The sequence below is a fragment of the Microtus oregoni genome, unplaced genomic scaffold (assembly GCF_018167655.1).
Source record: "Microtus oregoni isolate MIOR12 unplaced genomic scaffold, Mior012 000036F_ref0000092, whole genome shotgun sequence".
Classification (NCBI taxonomy): domain Eukaryota; kingdom Metazoa; phylum Chordata; class Mammalia; order Rodentia; family Cricetidae; genus Microtus; species Microtus oregoni.
The window spans coordinates 11,420,377-11,439,600 of NW_024543095.1; the positions used below are offsets into that span (position 1 = coordinate 11,420,377).

Here is a 19,224-nt window from a genome sequence, read left to right on the forward strand (position 1 = left end):
GACCACCAAGCAAAATGGACAGAGGCTTGGATACCAGTTTTGAGCGTGTATCCTTTAGTCTATGAACAGTGAAGACAGTCTTTAGGCAAAGGAGGGTAGAAGATTCATACAGAAAAAAAATCTTACAACTTTAAATTCCTAAGAAGAGTTTAAACAAAAACAACAACAAAAATGTCTTACTGAAAACTACCAGTGCAGATTTGGGACAAAGGCAGCCGGCACTGTAGCACAGGAACCCTAACCTATAATCTCAGATTGAGGTAGTTGCAAACGAAAACACAGCTTCCTCCAGATGAAAAAAAGAACTGTAAAAGCCAAACAACAGCAGAAAGAAAACGGGATTCCATTTCTTGGACTTAAGGGCTTTTTATTCCTATGGTGAGCAAAGTCCTTTTCTTAAAATATTTTCAAACCTAAGAAGAGCCTCGTGGTGTATGTATTAGAGCTGAGAATCCCTTATCAAGTACTTTGAACCAAAATACGGTGGCTGGCTCCAAACACTGGAATACTGCATATACATAGTGAGATCTTGGGGACAGGACCAAGACTAAACATGAGATTTCCCTTGTCTCATATGCACCCTATACAGACAGCCTAAAGGAAATGTTACTCAGTGTTTCTCAGCATACTCGCATTCAAGTTGAAACCATCCAGTGGGAGCAGGATTGGATTTTCTACTTGTGACATCAGTCAGTGCTACACTACTTTGGATTTTGGAGTATTTTGTATTTCAGGCTTTTGGATTAGGGGTATCAAACCCACTATTATCCACTAAATCTTTAGTGCAAAATGACAATAACTTCTAGTTTATATAGTAACCCTTGACCCGTGCTTAATACACGGAAAAGACATTAAACCTACCGACTTAACTTAGACCTTAAGATCTACAATGCCCAAGTCACTCTGGACCCACTACTGCCAGAGCCTTGGGACTAACCCAGCACCACTCCTCTGCCGAGACTTCTGCCAGTCTGAAACAAGCTCTCTTCCTTTCCTCTCATGGAGCTGTCGTTCATTCCTCTGGTGCCGCTGTACTTTTTCATTCCCAATACTACCTGAGACTCGTGTATCAGTGATACAGCACCGAGTCAGGCAGAATCGTCCTGAGTTTAAGCTCTATAAGACATGACAGGTGGTAGCACACGCAATGAGAAAGGCAGAAAAATGAGCAGAGCAGAACTTTCTATGAAGGTAACCAAAAGAGGGCTCAGTGCTTGAATGACGAGAGCTGCCGGGACAGGCGATCCAAATGGAGAGCGTCAGGTTGGTATTGGGAATCATTTCACAGGAACATTCCTAGGGAAAGGGGCCTTCCTCTAAGATGACAATCCTTTGTTGGGATCTTTACTCATTCAAATAATTGTTCACGTTTGGTACCAAATTTTTAAATACTAATTTACTTATATTTCTAATGAAAGATCCCAAATATTCCAATTCCACTAAATTTAGATCTTTCCCAGAAAGTGGTGGAGGGTAAGAGACAAGACTTATTAAAAGTGGTCAGCTGTGGAGTGGGTGGGGCATCCCGGGAATCCCAAGGCCACAACGGGGTTCGCTGTGAGAAAATGAGGAAACCTGTTAAGTCTTGGTATCAAACTTGGACAACTAAGAGTAGGCGCACATCCCTATACAAATACAATGTACCAAACCCTGTCATTTTTACCACTCACAGTCCCTAATACACTGCTTTTCTATTACAGTTGTTCAATGCATGATAGCTGTTCAAACCCTTCTCACAAGAGAATTTACTAATTATTCATTTCAATACAGAATCATGCGTTTAGTGTGCATTTACAGAGATCACATGACCAAGCAAAGATTGGAGGCAAACACCACCTTCAAGGAATGAGATCTTTATCTAAATCTGATCATCTCATTTTGTTTACTTGCTTGCTAGAGAAATTACTCCCAAACCCGCTTCATGATCATTTCCTCTGGTCTCTGGTTTCTATAGACTTCACCTTAAACACACTGCAGTCTTTATTTCTGAGGCAGTGACTTTCAAACACATGTAGATTTTTTGTTGTTGTTGGTTTTGGTTTTGGTTTTTCGAGACAGGGTTTCTCTGTGGCTTTGGAGCCTGTCTTAGAGCTAGCTCTTGTAGACTAGGCTGGCCTCGAACTCATAGAAATCTGCCTGCCTCTGCCTCCCGAGTGGTGGGCTTAAAGGCGTGCACCACTTGGCGCACGTGTAGATTTTTAAAAGAAGATTAATGTCAACATTTCCAAAGCATGTCCTACAAGACACTAGTCCTAAGGAGAAGCAATAGGTATCATAGAGAAAAAGAGTCCCATAACCAAGCTAAGCTTAAAGTTTGCTGGGTTGAACAAAGTTTATCAGGTTTAACACAGGACTCCTAAGTCTTTATCACTGCTGCCGCTGCTGCTGTCGGGCATGTCTGTGCAGAATAAAGGACAACTAATTCTATGGGGTCAGTTTCCCCCTTCCACCTTTATGTGGAATCAACTCAGGTTGCCAAGCTTTAAGGCAGGCTCTTTTTTACCTGCTGAGCCACCTCACTGCCCCTTGAGTCTTTACTGTACCCATGCTATGGCTTTCCCTGAAGCATACAGAAGGCTCCAAGGACTCAAGCCATAGCATACTGCCAGAACTGAGGCCTAATGGATAATATGGTCAGTGCAAGGCAAAGGGCTAGAACTCAAGGGAACAAAAGGTTTGGCACAGAGCTGGGGACAGCCATGAGACTACATAATAGGTTTTCAACAATAAACCTAGAAAAGCAAAGACTCGGGGGTAAGAATAATTTGAACTCAACTGGAAAAGTGCCATGCCTATGAAAAGATGGTACAACTTGTGTGCAGATATTAGATGCAAACAGCATGACAGTATGGGACTTCCTAGTTTCTCCAAGACATTGCTATTCCTCCAAATAACAGACCTGTGGTCATGGACCTCACTGAAAATGTAAATAATGCTTACACCCATGCCAACCTTTTGACATGTGACACAACACAGTCATCTACAAAATTCACAAGAACCACTGGTGGCACATACCTTTAATACCAGCACTCAGGAGGCAGAGGTAGGTGGAACTCTGAGTTCAAGGTCACTGGATCTACAGAGTGAGTTCCAGAACAGTCAGGACTACTGAAGAAACTGTGTCCCAAACAACAACAACAAAACAAAAAACTACGGAATCAACGTAATAAAGAAAAAAGATCACACACACACACACACACACACACACACTGCATAACATACTAATTAAGTTTATGATTTTGGGTTAGGTCACAGTCATAGCTATCCTGAGTCACCTGGGGCCCATGGCTAGACAGACCTGGTGGGACATTTCACAGAAAAAAAGAGAGAGAGAGAGAGAGAGATAGACAGACAGACACATACAACATAAAGTTTCTTAACTTCAGAGCACTTCATGCGTCAGTTCCACAGTCCCTAGGTAACCCTGGTGCAAATGCTTCATGGTTGATGAAGTCTGCAGAGTTATGTGTCACTTAAAAGGTATTATTAATTTCTGCTTTTTAAACTTCTCTCAGACAGTGCAGACTAAATGGCCAAAGGAAAAAGAAAATAACTTATGTGGTGGGTAAAACTTAAGTAGTCTACTCAGCACCAAGAAGCAGAAGAACCTGTGATGGTAAGAACAGCCTCACGCAAAACAATCCTGAGCTCTAAGTGCGTTTTATAAGCTGCACGGCTGCTGGATCCCAAATCTCAACATCCCAGTTCAGCACTCTGTAACTGTGCTATTGCAGTGGGTGGAAGAGTTTTCAAAATAAAATTCCTTAAAACACCAACCTTCCAAGAATTACTATAATTAGGTCTAACTTACTTACTTAATAGAACTATTCCATTTTTAGCGCCTGCTCATCGACACCATAAGAAACAAAACGCATCCCCCTGGCTTTAGGAAACATGATGCACTTTTCTCCAGCTCAGCACCAGCACGTGTCAGAAACATCTAACGGCAAAGTAAATGTGGAAAATGTGTATCTTCGCCACATGACTTGGTTGTAGTAAAGAAGGAAGTCCCAGCTTTGTGTAGCTGGCAGGAGGTATAGTGCCAAACCCCAGAGAGATGCTCTTCTTTGGGTCCTGGTAATGAAAGAGGCTGGCAGGCAAGAATCAAGCACCTATTATCTGATGTCCACTGGTAGGCAAGGAAGCACACAAGCTCGGGAAGTCTGGCTGCCTATCGGGAGGGAGGAGTCACCAAAGAGCCACAGGAAGCTCAAAGTGTGAAGGCAACGTGCACTTCAGTTTCTTCCCTGGAAATCCAGGACATGATCTGTCCGTACCCATGTTTACAGCGACAGTGCTTCTTCCCACTGATGGCGATGTCCAGTCTCCAGCCAGTTCAGCTTTTACCCCTGCCATCTACCAACTTCAAAGTTATATAACCCTCTCCTTATCTACACTTGCTTCTTCAGCTGCAGTAGCTGCAGGACTAGGGAGGAAAGTGCCAGCCAGATAATAAGCACTCCATAAATGTTAGCTGGCATCATCAGTAATGGCTGACAAGAGTAGTCAGTTTGCCATACCTCTATTACATTCAGGTGTCCTTAGAAAAATTACAGACTCAACTTTTTTTCCTTTTAGCTAGGTAGATTTATACACCATGCATGTTTTTTTTTTTTGAGACAGTCTTATTTTGTAACCCACACTCACTTGTAGCTCACCCTGTAGCCCAGGCTGGCCCTGAACTGGTGGCCAGCATTCTGCCTCAACTTCCCAAGTGCTAAGATTACAGGCATGTGTTACCAAAGTGACTTCATAGGTTTTTAGTTTGGCTGGTTTTGTTTTTAAATATAGTAAATACCTGACTAATTATTCCTATCAAGAACCTACCAATAAGTGTCTGTAATTTCAGCACAAGATCACCCTTGACTACATAATTTCAGAGTCATCTCGGGCAACATGAGACCCATCTCAAGAACTTGAAACACACACACACCCCTTACGTAGACGTCACCATCTAAGATGCACAAAATTAAACCTTTTGTCTACTATAACTGGACTCCCCCAGTTATTCGCTCTTTAGATCTGGACACATTCCTGCCTTCTTAGTCAAGACCAAATTCCAAAATGCTATTATTCTTACCAGCATATCCCAACAGTCTCCTAACTGCCCTTTCCCTCCACACATCATGATATGGAGAACTTTTTAAAGTCTAACTATTCGCTTTAGCGTGTGTGTGTGTGTGTGTGTGTGTGTGTGTGGCATGAACCTGTCATAGAACACCTGTGGAGCACAGAGGACAAATCTGTGGAGATAGCACTCTCCCCATACTTTCTGTGGGTTCTGCAGACCTAACTCAAGCAAGCCTGAGCCTCAGTCCAGAAGTCCAGATCTAAACTGGACAGAGTCAAGACTGTCTACACCACTACCACTCAGGGGGCAAAGCTGTAGGATTTTAAGTTCCAGGCCAGCCTGGGATACATAGCATGATTACCAACACTGAAAAATAAAATAAAAAAGAAATGAAAGAAAAGAAACGGGACTCAGCAGTGAAGAGCACCCACTGTTCTTCCAGGACTCAAATTTGGTTCCCAGTACCCATCTCAGGTAGCTCACAACTGCCCAAAACTTCAGCTCCAAGAGATCTGATGCCCTCTCCTGGCCTCCATGGGCATCCAAGGATGCCCTTTTAAGAAAGAAAGGAGGCCTGCTGGTGGTGGCTGTGCATACCTTTAATCCCAGCAGTCAGGAGGCAGAGGCAGGAGGATCTCTGTGAGTTTGAGGCCATCCTGGTCTACAAAGCAAGTTCCAGTACAGCCAGAGCTATATTACTTACACACACACACACACACACACACACACACACACGTCTCGAAAAAACAAAAAAAAAGAAGAAAGAAAAAAACAAAAAAAAAAGGAAAAATCCATATCTGATTTAATTCCCATAGCTAAAAGGTCTATAGGAACCAGTATCCACAGCCATCCTCCCTTGCTGCGCAGGCTACAGTTCTTTCTCAGATTCACACTGGTTTCTCTGGCCTCTGAATGGCACTCCCTCTATGTGGCATTATTCCTTTCTCACCACTGCCCTGAGCAATGCCTTGTCATCTTCCAGATCTCGGTGAGAGACTGGTGCACGACAGTTCCTGTCCCCCTGTTCCACGGAGAGGACATTTACAGTCCTCTCCACATCAAAAACACAACTCTCATAAAATGACAGAGGCTGCTGTTGAATGTTGCTCCAAACAAACCTGGGTTCATTCCTATCTTTAGTTGCCACAACTCAAGTTCACCAGCATATGCCTGATACGTTCTAAGTACTGTACCTATGCTCAGTACACCTACCTCTGTCTATGTGATGCGTGGGAGACAAGCACATCCCTCGCGAAAGACCTGCGGCACTGGACTGGCTAACTTAGCTCACGCGGTCCACCGAAAGAACAAAACCTATTGCTTTAACGTGGGCAAGATAAACTGAAGGCTTGACTTTCCAACGTAATACTAAGTTTCTCTGTGCATCCTCAGGTGTTCCGTGGAACAGGAGTCCAAGTTCAGTGATCAGTAAGTAGATACGCAACTAAATCAAGACTGCTGCCACAGTTGGCACCATACACCTCCCTTCTTGGCAGACTCCAAGAGGCCGGGAGTTGAGCTGGCCTGGGAAGAGTGATTTATCTTCCCACATTTAGAAGTGGTCCCTTTGCAACAGAAACGCTGTACTGCTAATGAATCTTGAATTCTAACCTTGTCAAACCCTCCCTAGGTACTTGATTAACGAAAAAGAAAAAGCCGAATCCTGTGTGCCACTGACAAAAACAAACACCACTGTCCAATTCTTTTGGGGGGGGGGGGGGGGGGAGTTGCTTTCTTGCCTTCAAAACCAGATCTCTTTCTACAAAACAAAGTGACTCCTTGAAAATTACAAGGAACCGACAGGCAGATGTTAAAAGGTTAAAGGCTAAGGCGCAGGCAGATGTTAAGAGGCTAAAGGTTAAGGCTGTTGATGGAGGCTGCCGAGGTAGGTAGTAGCGTTAGACGAGAACCAGCAAGCAGGCCCGAGCGGGCAGCAGCTCCCAGGCACCGGCCGGGGATCGCAGGTCCCGGAGAGGCACGCAGCTTTGACAAACGCCAAAGCCCCAAGCAACCCGGTTCGTCACACAGCCCCTGCCCAGGCAACAAGCGCAAGGCCGGCCTCTGCACTCCCGGGAGCGCCGCGGCTCCAGCGCGCCGGAGAGGCTGGGGTCAGAGAACGCGTCCCGGGCAGGGCTCCGGTGAGGACGCCCGCCGAGGGCTGCGATCCCACGCCTGGTCCTTTGTTCCGTCCCGGCGGCGCAGGCCCGGGCTCGGCGGCCCCTGCCCTCACCTTGTAGACGTCGCCGTAGGTGCCGCTGCCGATGCGCTGGATCAGCTCGAAGTCCTCCTGAGGGTTCCGGCGGGACAGGTCGAAGCCGGGGTTCATGGCGGGCCCCGGGTGCCCCCCGCCTCCCTCCCGGCCCGGGGAGGGGGGGCGCTCAGGGGGGCCGCACGGAGGGAGCGCCCGCGGCCGGCCCGGCTCTGCCGCCGGTCACAATCGCCCGGCTGCACGCCGCGGCCGCCGCCGACCACGACGAGCCGCCCGGCGTCCCCGCCCCCCGCCGCCGCGCGGAGCCGGGTCACACCCACCAGGAGAGGAGCGCGCCCGCAGCCCCTCGCTCGGGGTGCAGCTGCAACATGGCTTCCGCCCGCCGCTCCGCCCGCCCTCCCGTTCCCGGCCCGCGAGCCACTGCGCAGCCGCCATCCCGGACGCTGCGCGCTCCCGGCGGGCCCTGCGCGCTCCCGGCATGCGCGCCCGTCGGGAGGTTCAGGACGCGCCAGACTCCCTGGAACAAAGTTAGACGCTCTGCCTGTAGCCCCAGCCCTGAGCAGGTAGTAGTAGGTACAGTGTGCGAGACGGTATCCCCAACCTTTTAGGAGCAGATACTCAAGGGCTACTACCGAGAACCCAGATCCTTCCTCCTAGGTGTGGAGGGAAGGGGTCCCAATCAGAAAAGTGAGGGCAGTGACACTTTGGTTCTTGGGGTTGGCTTGACAGGGATGCAGAGAGGACCAAGACAGAGCCGGGGGAGTACGGCGTGGGAGGGCGTAGGGGGAGTGGGAAGCAAGGCAGAACCTAAGCGGTGATTGACCTCTGTCCGGGGAGAGGGTTGGATTATCAAAGCCCGGGGCGGGGACTGTGCACGACGTCCTGCAACCCTCCGAGCTGGAGGTTGCAGAGGGTGGGGCCTGGACTGGACCTAGTCCCACACCTGAAATGTAAACACGTGACCGTCCCGAAGCTCCGTAGCCTCTACCTTACCTGCCTAGCGCTCCACCCAGTTTAAGATCCTGATAAGCCAGGGAACTGCCAGACGTTGTGGATTCCGTGGATTCCGTGGATTCCGTCTCTGACTGCTAAAAGCTATCTAAGAAAGGACTTAGGCAATGGAAGGGTCATGCTGGGTTCTCAATAAAATAACTGTTGTAACCAAGTCGCTCATGACCACTCAGGCGTTATAACGTTCTATTTTTTCTTCAAAAAGGCTTTCCTAATCTCCGTAGGCACCACACCTCCTGAGAACTAATGTTCCCTAATACCTAGTGGCTTCTCAGAAACTACATCTTCTCAAACCTGTTAAGGAATAGCTGAACAGTCTGCTTAACAGATATCTGCTTCATATTGATTTTTTTTTATAAGTAGACAGTATAATTACATATTTACTAAATTCTCAAATTGTTTACTCCAAACCGGGTGTGGTGATGCACACCTGCCATCCCAGCACTTGGGAAGCTGAGGCAGGAGCATCACTGCAACGCCAGCCTTGACTACAGAGTGTGTGTATGTGGTATTTACTTGAGTATCTATCGACTAAAAGATGTTGGGGAAATGATCCTCTCTGTGCCACGTAAACAGGCTTCCAGTTGTATGATCTTTAGTTATTCTAAAGCATTCGAATGTAGTAACAATATTGCTTACATTTCTGCCCCTGAGGTGCACGTCGTGGGATTAATTCAGGATAGACTCTAAGGCTGTGCTGGCTTGAGCTACTCCCAACCATGCCTGTTGGTTTTTCCCTGTTTCTTTTTGCCCATTGAAGGCAGTAGCAGGGGCCGAGGCGCAGGCCTGCCTTCTCTGTGTGTGCTGTGGGTGGAGAACTGATTGTCTTCGTTAGGCCAAACATGCAGATAATTGGCTGGGGACTCAGATAAGCAAATTTAAGTATCCCAAATTGGGACCAGCTCTGCTCGCTTTCTCTGCCCTGTTCCTGTTTAAAAAGCCAAGTTTCCAGGGCTGAATTGCTTGTACCAGAAAGTTCTAATGGTTTCACTGTTTTGTTTGCTGGGATTATCATCTGTGCAGATAACCGAGTGTTTGCATCCCTAATAGACCTCTTTCAAAGGGAAAAGACATTTCAGCAGGGTTGGAGCAGGCTTTAGAGCTGTGTTTGCACCACTATTGCAGGACTTAACTTCTCCTTTTTGCAGAAAGATTTTTCATGTAAGGTCCCGATTTGCCATATGGGTTAGGCCATAAATAAAAAGGTCTTTTGTAATTAACTGCTCACAAGGATTAAAAAGACTTTGCCCTCCCCCATCTAACAAGCCTCTCCTTTGCTAGAAGTGACACCAATGACCACACATTTGCTTTGAATGAGAGAAATGGCTTCCCTCGTCTATGATTAGAAACATCCTTAGGAGGCATCTGGGTTTCACTGTTTCACTGGGTTTTACTGTTGCTTGAACACTTCCTGTGAAAGGAGCCTCGCTGCCGTGGAAAGGTGTGCACCTTATCTTTAGATAAATACTGCCAGTGAAAGTTCATAATGGCACGGAGAAGATGGTAGTGTCTTCCAGTACCAAGTGCTTACAAGGAGACAAGAACTTTTCCTATGTATTATCTTATTTAATTCATGCAGCAACCTGATAGCATAGGTCTATTATCTTGTTTTTATGGCACCACTGTCTGATTAAACTACTCAAGGTCACATTGAAGTCTCGGTTTTTAACAGAAGCAGCTTACTAGTAAAGACTAGATTCTTAGCCAACCATCTGTTCTGTTTATATTCCATATCCTGCCATATTCCTTTTTTACTTACAATGATACATACAGCATTTGTGTGATGCCTTTTTTTTCTCCCTTTAAGTTAAATTGATTTGCAATGGACTTAACCAATGAACACTTGATTCTGGTCATAAGAGAACCCAGAAAAGAAGGGTCAGAGCACCTGCCATCCAGCAGTTTGTAGCATCACAACCCAATCAATAAATGGACCTAAGAAATGAGCAGGTGACTAATATAAACATATGAAAAAGAGCCCATCTTCACCAATCATTAGAGAAACCCAAGTCCAAACTGCACAGAGATTCCATCTTACCCCAGTCAGAAGTCAGTTGGAAAGAAAACAATGTGAATGTGCGCTGAAGGGAGCCCTTACGTGCTGGTGGGAATATAAACTAGTCCAGTCTCTGTGAAAATTGGTATGGAGCGTTCTCAAGAAACTAGAAGTCGATCTACCATCTGGCCCAGCTATCCCCCTCGTGGGTATTTACTCATAGACTCCACATCAGCATGATTACAGAGATGGCTACCCATCAATGTTTGTCACAGCACAATTCACAGTAGTTCAGCTATGGAACCAACCTAGGTGCTCATCAAGAGAGAAATGGCCAAGAAAAATGTGATATATATATATGTCACATTAATATATATATATGTATATAAATGTATACACACACACACACACACACACACACAATGGAATTTTTTAGGCCATGAAGAAGACTGAAGTTATGTCATTTGTGAGAAATGGGATGCAGCTGGAGACACAAAGCCAATCTCAGAAAGACAGTATGTTTTCTCTCATTTGTAGTTCATATATATATATATATATTCACATGAAATCATGTGTGTATATATTAAATGAAAGTGGAAGTGAGATTGTTTAGGGGAAAAGAGAAGATTAGCAGGAAGGGGGAGAGCCAAGAAAGGGGAAGGTGGAGGTAATAGGGCACTGTATGCTCAACATAAAGTATATAGCTAAAGAAAAACAAAACAGGAGCATAGAAGCAGAGGGGAACCATATTAGTACACATTGAAGATTGGGGATGGTGCTAAATTGATGTTTAGAGAGTTGAGGGTAGTCAGGCAAAGGAGGGGAGATGGTATTCTCCAGGAGCTCTTAAAGCACCCTCCGTAAGCACTACACAGCAGAGCTAAGTGAAAAGCCTAGGCTGGGCAGCAGCCCTCATTGCCAGCGTATCCAGACCACCCTCTGTTAGCCAAGCCCTCCTGGGATCCTGCCTTAGAAACTCCATGATCACTGTACTAGCTCCCATTTTTACTAGTCTACTTTTGTGACTTACTGATTTTAGCCCTCCCAAATTAACATAACTGCCACTCACATTTAGGTACACTAGTGACTGCAAAAGAAATACCCAGCAAGGCTTAGATCAAAGAAAGATTGCAGAGGCTGGAGAGCTGTCTCAGGGGTCAACAGCACATACTGTCTTCCAGGGGGTTCTAGTTCTGCTCCCAGCACCCACAGAGGGTGGCTCACAAACACATCTATCTCTGGCTCTAGAAGACTTAATGCACTCATGTGAACATACCATACACAGTTATACATATTTAAATTATTTTCAAAGACTACAACCAAGCTACACACTGAGAAGAAAAATCAACATAGATATAGATGTGAAATAATATGACAACCACAAGTAACTGTGGTGTGTGTGTGTGTGTGTGTGTGTGTGTGTGTGTGTGTATGAGCACATGAGTGCAGATGCCTTGGTAGGCCAGAAGAGGGTGCTAGATTGCAGTGGAACTATGGTTACAGGCAGTTGTGGACCACATGATATGGAGTATAGGATCCAAACTTAGGTTCCCTAGAAGACAACAATTATGTGCTCTTATCTACTGAGCCATCTCTCCAGCCTAATTGTGTATGTTTAAGAGGTGGGGATAGGAAGAGAAAGGGGCAACAAGTCTAAAAAGTCTGATTGCTTTTGTGAATTTTTCTTTTTGAGGTAGGGTACCATGTAATCAGGTTGGCCTCACACTCTGTGGCTGAGAATAACCTTGAACTTTTAATCATCCTGCCTCCATCTCAAGTGCTGGAATTATAAATTTGTCCGATATTAGCCAATTTCATGTGGCATTTGGGAATGAAGCCAGGGCTTTGACATGCTGTGCAAGCCCTCAACTAACTAACAGCACCAGCTTATTTTCTATAAAAATTAAAGACAAAAAAACATTTTAAGTCTTCATGAAATATAATTAGCCATAAATGAGTATATCAACAGTGCATGATGTGAACATATATGTATGTATGTATGTATAAAATTCATACATAAATATATTGAATTTATTTTGAAAGAATTTTTTGAAATCATTTTTTTGAAATGATTATCACAGACCAGCTGGAAAGGTTTTTGTTTTTAAGAAAAAGAGCCGGTTTATGAAGAGGCTTGTAACATGTGAGCTTCTCACAGGCTTATGTGGCAGTGGACAAGTCCAGGAGATACAGCCTAGCTCTGCTTTGAGTCAGGCTACTGCCTTTGGATCTTGTCTCTGTCTCCTTTCCTGGAGGACCTCGGGAAATTACTTCCTACTAAGGCGGTTAGGGAGTATCAAAGAGAAAATAAACATAAAACTAGTGGTGTCTAGCACTACAGTCAGCCCACAAAGTGTTAATTACCTTTGTCTTAGGCCTATGTGAGGATGTCTTCCCACCAGAACTTCATGGTAGGACTCTGTTGCTCAAGACACTACATACGTTAGTCACAAAATATAGAGAAACCAAGTTGATGCTGACTGTGAGGTTGTCCTCCCTGCTGGCTAGTGGTCATAGCTCTGGGCGGTGCTGTGCAGGCTGCTGAGGAATGGGGAAGGAGGGAGAGTCATTAGGGGTGCCCGGCTGTGAACTCTAAGCCAGAATAACAACTGATAACATGGTGCTATGGTGACGTGAATGTGCTGGGGACACCAAATGTGTTCTCATTGGATTTGAAACCTGCTCCACAAACAAGCACATACCTAGCACTGACATATGGCCCCGCATCCATTGCTGTGATCTCACAGAGGTAAATCTACTACTATTATTTTGTTAAACGAAGTGTAGAAGGAGCAGCTGGCAGGCCTGCTTTTCCCCGCCCGGCTCTCGAACGCTAGCATTTTACCCTGAAATAACAACACACAAACTGTATTCATTTAAACACTGCTTGGCCCATTAGCTCTAGCCTCTTACTGGCTCTCACATCTTGATTAACCCATTTCTATTAATATGTGTGGCACCATGAGGTGGTGACTTACCAGGAAGATTCTAGCCTACGTCCATCTTGGGTCCGAGCTTCATTGTGTCTGACCCACTTCCCTTCTTCCCAGCATTCTGTTCTGTCTACTCCACCCACCTAAGGGCTGGCCTATCAAATGGGCCAAGGCAGTTTCTTTATTAACCAATGAAATCAACACAAACAGATGACAATACTACATCACAGAAGGAGTATCAAATTGCCCTCTTGAGTTCCTATCTCTTGTCTCGTAGATCAGTGGAGCTCTCACACTCGGCAGGGAGGTTTCTCTGTGGGGTGGACTGTGGTTAACACGGAAATTGACACCTGGTCAAAGTGCAGAGAATGGGTGTTTATGGCTTGCTCCTGACCCCAAGTGGGGCATTCAGCGCATCCCTTTCCTCAAGGCTCAGAGACTTCTCCAAAGAAGGGCAAGAAAGTTTATAAAAGCCCGAGGTTGGGGAGTACCAGAGCAAAGCAGTCTCTTCCAGACGTGATTGCTTCCCTGAACTGATGGTGTCTGGTTGCCTGTACAGAACCCGCAAAACAATCGAAACGGTTTAGCATGAAGTGGGGATGGGGGTTTCCATCCCCAGCTGCAGGGCTATTGACAGCTGGAAGCTTCCAGGAGAGGAAGTGTCAGTTCTCCTTAAGAGTATGGATGCTGATGGTGGATGGACTATGCTCCAGTGGGTGGCTCCACACGGAGATTAAACCACTAAGAAAAAAAAAAAAAGACTTGATGTTGGGAGCGGGTGGGTCAGGGATGAGTGGGGAATAAATATAACCAACATACAGTCTGCATAGATGGAATTCTCAGAATTAATAAAATATTTTTCTTAAATTTTATGTGGATTTTGTCTGCATGTATGTCTGTGCACCAAGGAGGACAGAAGGGGGTGTTAGGTCCCCTGGGACTGGAGTTACAGCAGTTGTGAGCCAACATTTGGGTACTAGACTTGAACTTGGGTCCTTTGGGAGATCAGCCAGTGCTCTGAATTGCTGAACAACTTATCTCCTCTCTAGTCCATAAAATACTTTTTAAAGTGACCTACAAAATAAAAATTATTAAAGGGTGACAGCAGGGTGTGGTGCCCATAATCCCAGTACTCAGGAGGCAGAAGCAGGAAGCTGTGTGGTGAGACTGAGCTGTATAATTAACAGGATCGGTCTCAAAAGTGAGTGAATGAATGAATGAATGAAAAACAGTGAAGGGTGAGAGCAATGAGGATAGTGTTAGAGATGTAATTTAGGAACTGATTATAGCACATACCAGAGACCCTGAATTAAGTCCTGGCCAGAGAGATATCGAAGAACCGGAGGGAGAATTGGAAACTAGAATTCATAGGCTTGGGAAGGGGAGAGCATAGACAGAAGTTGGGTAGAATGCAGGCCTCTGGCCTGAGCCATGAGGAAGTGTGGTACCTGCACTTTCTGTGACAAGGGAAACTGGTGATATTTGGGGGAGGGCTCCAGCATCAAATTGGATGACTGTGTTCGTATTGAGTTGGAGGTGCTCAGGAAGTGATGAGCGAGAACTGTGTAGGTCTGATACCTAGAAAAGACCTCAGAGCAAACGGGGAGTCATTTAGAAAGACTTACTGAACATTAGAAGCCTACAGAGTGCCCACAGGACATGGGCCCTGCATTTCAATAGGGAATGTGGACACATTGTCACCTTGCAGTGAAACAGCTGCAGGGCAGCAGAGCCAGAAGGAGGCACTAGATGCCTCTTGGGCATAACATAGTTCTTTTTCAATCTAACACATTTTTAAATTTTTTTCCTTAAAGCATCGTACTTAATATTTATTTACAGGGTTTAGAGAGTGGCTCAGTGATCGAACAGTTGCTTAGTATGCATGCAGCTTTGTGTTAGTAACATTGAAAAAATTATTAGACTGGGCATGGTGGTTCACGTGTGTAATCCCAACACACAGGAAGGCTGAGGCAGAAAGTCACCCACAAGTTCGAAGCCAACTTGGACTGTATAGTTTTGGGCCTGCCTAGGGAAGTAAGACCCCCCCCCCCAAAAAAAAACAAAACGAAATAAAAATGTTTAAAAGCATTTATTGGCAGGTGAGGCAGAACCCTGCAGAGGGTGGAGGGGTGGAGCTTGGAGTCTTCAGGATTGCTTCTCAGCCTTTGCTGTGTTTGTTGTTCTAAGCAATTCAACTCCCAGATTTACACATCTCCTAACCCAGTGGACCTCAAAGAAGCTTTTGTTAGCATTTGGGGTGGAACAGTTTCCCTGTGTGGGACAGTCCCCATGTATTAGAATATCTCTGCATCCCACAGTCAGTACTGCTGGCAGGCATATGACATCACACTCAGACCTATGTCCAAATACCTAGGGCTTGACTGGAGTGCTTGTATCTGCATTGAGAATGCTTATCTCTTGTTTCTCTTGGGAGGATATCACCCCCAGCAAACCACTGAGCAGCAGTTTTCTATCTCCTACCATATGTTCCCTGAGAAAATTCTGATAATGCAAGATATTGTCCCTTATTATATTTCCAATATTTACCACCCAGGTTAATGTTTCTGTGCTACTTGTGAATTTATTTCCAAGATTTCACCTGCCCTTTATCGCATGGTTCCTGAAGTCACAGAGGAGAGCCCTGAATCCAGTCTTTGCAAGTTACAGCAGTCTTCAGAGAGGGAGGAATAGCTAAGCTGGTACTTAAAAGACAAAGAATTAGCCCCATGCAGATAGTGGTTGTGGTGATTTGAAATAAAATGGCCCCCAAAGGGAGTGAGACTATTAGGAGGTGTGACCTTATTGAAGTGGGTATGGTCTTTCTGGAGGAAGTATGTCGCTGTGGAGGTGGGCTTTGAGGTCCCTTTTCTCAAGCTTCACTAAGTGTGACAGTATCAGTCGACTTCCTGTTGCCTTCTGGTCAAGATGTAGGCAGCACCACATTTGCCTGCAAGCCGCCATGCTCCCCTTCGTGATGATAATGGACTGAACCTCTGAAGCTGTAAGCTACCTCCTCAATTAAACGTTTTCTTTACAAGAGTTGCCCTGGTCGTACTTCACAGCAATAATAAAAGCCTCACTAAGACAGTGGTCCTCTGGAGTGCTATGGCTTAGGAGTGGTTTGTTCCCCCAGAGATCCTTATGTTAGAGCTGTGCTCACGGAGAAGAGTCGTGTGAGCAGGGACGGACTCAGTAGAAGAGCTGGGGCCTAGTACAAGGCCTTTAACTCACTGGTTCCCAACACGCGGGCCATGACCCATTGGCGTTCAAATGGCCCTTTCACGGCTGTCACATGTCAGATATTTACATTACAATTCATAACAGAAAAATTACAGTTAGGAAGTAGCAATGAAAACAATTGTATGATGGGGTCGCCACAATATGAGGAACTGTATTAAAGGGTCACAGCACTAGGAAGGTTGAGAACCGCTTCCAGAGGAGACAGTTTTTTTTTTTTTATATAGTTGGTATATTTGGTAGACAGCTTGTTATAAGTACTATCTTAAAGGATGTTTTCATTTATCTGTTTGTAGATGACAAGGGCTCTTTGTGTAAGACAGGCTGGTTCAAATTCTTGATCTTCCTGTTTCTGCTTCCTGGGTGTTGGGAATACAGGTAGGTAACACCTGTGTGGCAAAAATACATTTCTTTCCTTTCCTTCAAACTGTTTTGAATTAGCATATAAAGCAATAGCTTTCATTATGGCGTTTTATACACACTTTGTTTTCAATGATCCTTGTCCCCAAATTCTCTCCACTGCTACATTGCCCACTCCTGGTCCCCCTTCCTCCCCCTTGTGAGATAGCCCCTGTTTTGCTTTCAAGTCACATATGTTTTATTATCTGGCTTCCTATTTTGAACTGTTGATTACTTCTTCCTACCCATATTCTTACCATCTGCCATGTGGACCTCACCAGAGCCAGTGCTGAGCTAAATCAATATTTCCTTTATAAAGTTATCCTGCCTTGGGTATTCTGTTATAGTACTGGAAAGCTAATGGAAAGACCACAGCCAAAGAGCCCAAAGTTGTTCAGTTCGAGTTGCAGATGAGGTAAACAGGAGCAGACAAAGGCAGGGACTGTATCGTGAAGCTGGTAAAATGCTTGCCTACCACAGAGCCCCGGCTTAAGTCTTCCTCACCACATAAAGCGGGATGGCTCAGGCTCATAATCCAAGAACTTAGGTCAGAAGTAAAGAAAATAGAGTAAAAATGGAGAACTGTGAGTCATGAAATATAATTTGGGTTTTCTGAGAATGAGAAGAACTATTAACGGTTTCAACAGAGCTATAGATGATTTTGTTTGTGCCCATCCGGGATTGAAGAGTGAACTGGGAGGCAGATGGCAAGAGCAGATATACGACGTGGTAAGGATTAGATCACTGCAGGAGGCCAGGTTCAGGAACATGATGGCTGAATTAATGTGTGCTGTATCCACATCCCAAAGAGAGCCTCTCAAATTGTGATGGTTTCTCATAGTAAAAAAATGTACAGTATGGGCAGAAAATGGGTCCCTAGAGAACCTCAGAGAATTCTCTTAAGAAAGACAGGAAGCAGAGGGTGGGGGATTCCTGTAGGTGTGGCCTGAAGTAGCATGGGGCAGCCATTGCCGTGGACTTTTCAGGGCTTCATTAGAGGAATACCTAGCTCACAGCCTCCAGCCTCTAGGCTTTTGGGATCCATCATAGCAGCTGTGCAGAGAGGTCCCTGCTCCCAGTGACTGAGCATGCCCATTCCGGCTTAGTTCTCATTCCTGCCTCAGTATTGGCACAGATAAGTGTCTTGCACTGTTAATTCAATTTTATCATCTTTTGTGCTTGTGCAAAGGATATCAGTGTGCTGGGTATGGTGGCACACTTCTGTGAACCCTGTGCTCAGGAGGTGGAAGTAGGTGGCTCAGGGCTTCCAAGGCATCTTCAGACACATAGTGAGACTGGGGCGGGGCTACATTAGATTGTCTCTTTAAAAAAGAAAAACAAACAAACACAAGGATCAATGAAGCAAGCAAGTTGTGTTGTGTCAAAGAGAGGTCACGAAGGCAGGAGGAGGCTGAAACAAAACCTGAGAGTTGCCTTCATGGAGATTAGTACTGGCTTCATTGATGCCCATCTTCCCCCATCTGCTGTTGCTTCTCTCCGGAACTGCCTCCTCGGAACCCCTTTCAGTCATTCTCCTGCATCATGATCTCCATGCAACTCATCCACACTCCCCCAGCTGGACATATTTGGTTAGTAATATGTCTCTAAATTCTGGGAACTAAGAATTGGGCTCAGAGTTCCACATTCATTCTGGGCAATGTTAACCATGTGGGATTATAAGGACCCTGACAGACAGATACATTGTCGCTTCAATTTTAATTTATTGTTTCCTAGTCTCAACAAACTGAGCCTGATAGTGCCCAACTGATATACAATATTAATTATTATTCATTGTATCAGTATTACTAATGTCATTCTCAACTCCAACCTGGCCCCGGGTCCTGATCCAGAAAAAAGTTCCAGGGCTGAGGTAATCTCTAAAGTAGAATGCGTGTCTGGGACCATTCCGAAGAAACATGTCGTAAGGAGCTGAGACAGAAAAGACGATCTCACACATCTAGTGCTCCTAGAAATAATTTCTTATCAGCAAGCAGAGAGGACATCCTTACCATCAAAACTGAGAACTGAGCACCTTTGCCTCATTCTGATGCCAAGAGAGACCTTTGAAAAGCAATTTACCCAGACAGGAACTACCTGCCTTCTCGAAAATCCAAGATTTCAAAAGATCCTTGTTGGCTTACATAGTAGGCAACTGATGCGTCTCTTGGAAGCAACTAAACCTTGAGAATGAAGGCTGTGTCGAAAACTGACAACAGAATATTGGAAAGTGTAAACTGACCACAGGCTGGGTAAGAGAGAGACTGGTGATAGTAAGAGTCTTTTTATTCTCATTATTACAAAGAGAAGGTGGTGCGATTGCACCCCTGTAATCCCAACAGTCAGGAGGCCAAGGCAAGAGGATTGCAAG

The 19,224-nt window shown here is 45.3% G+C and overlaps 2 protein-coding genes across 5 annotated transcripts in view; both read right to left on the reverse strand.

Annotated features, from left to right (window-relative positions):
* Map4k3 (mitogen-activated protein kinase kinase kinase kinase 3) overlaps positions 1 to 7,709 on the reverse strand; it is a 164,534-nt gene extending 156,825 nt beyond the window's left edge. For all 4 annotated transcript variants that reach the window (XM_041631040.1, XM_041631039.1, XM_041631038.1 and 1 more), the window contains exon 1: positions 7,302 to 7,709. In XM_041631040.1, coding sequence (XP_041486974.1) covers positions 7,302 to 7,397 — 96 coding nt within the window. In that variant the 5' untranslated portion in view covers positions 7,398 to 7,709. The remainder of the gene's footprint in view (positions 1 to 7,301) is intronic.
* Positions 7,710 to 13,479: 5,770 nt separating this feature from the next.
* LOC121432831 (elongation factor 1-alpha 1-like) overlaps positions 13,480 to 19,224 on the reverse strand; it is a 98,188-nt gene continuing 92,443 nt past the window's right edge. The window contains exons 3-4 of the mRNA XM_041630970.1: positions 14,669 to 14,798; positions 13,480 to 13,545 (exon numbers count right to left, since the gene is read on the reverse strand). Of these exons, the coding sequence (XP_041486904.1) occupies positions 13,480 to 13,545; positions 14,669 to 14,798 (196 nt within the window). The remainder of the gene's footprint in view (positions 13,546 to 14,668; positions 14,799 to 19,224) is intronic.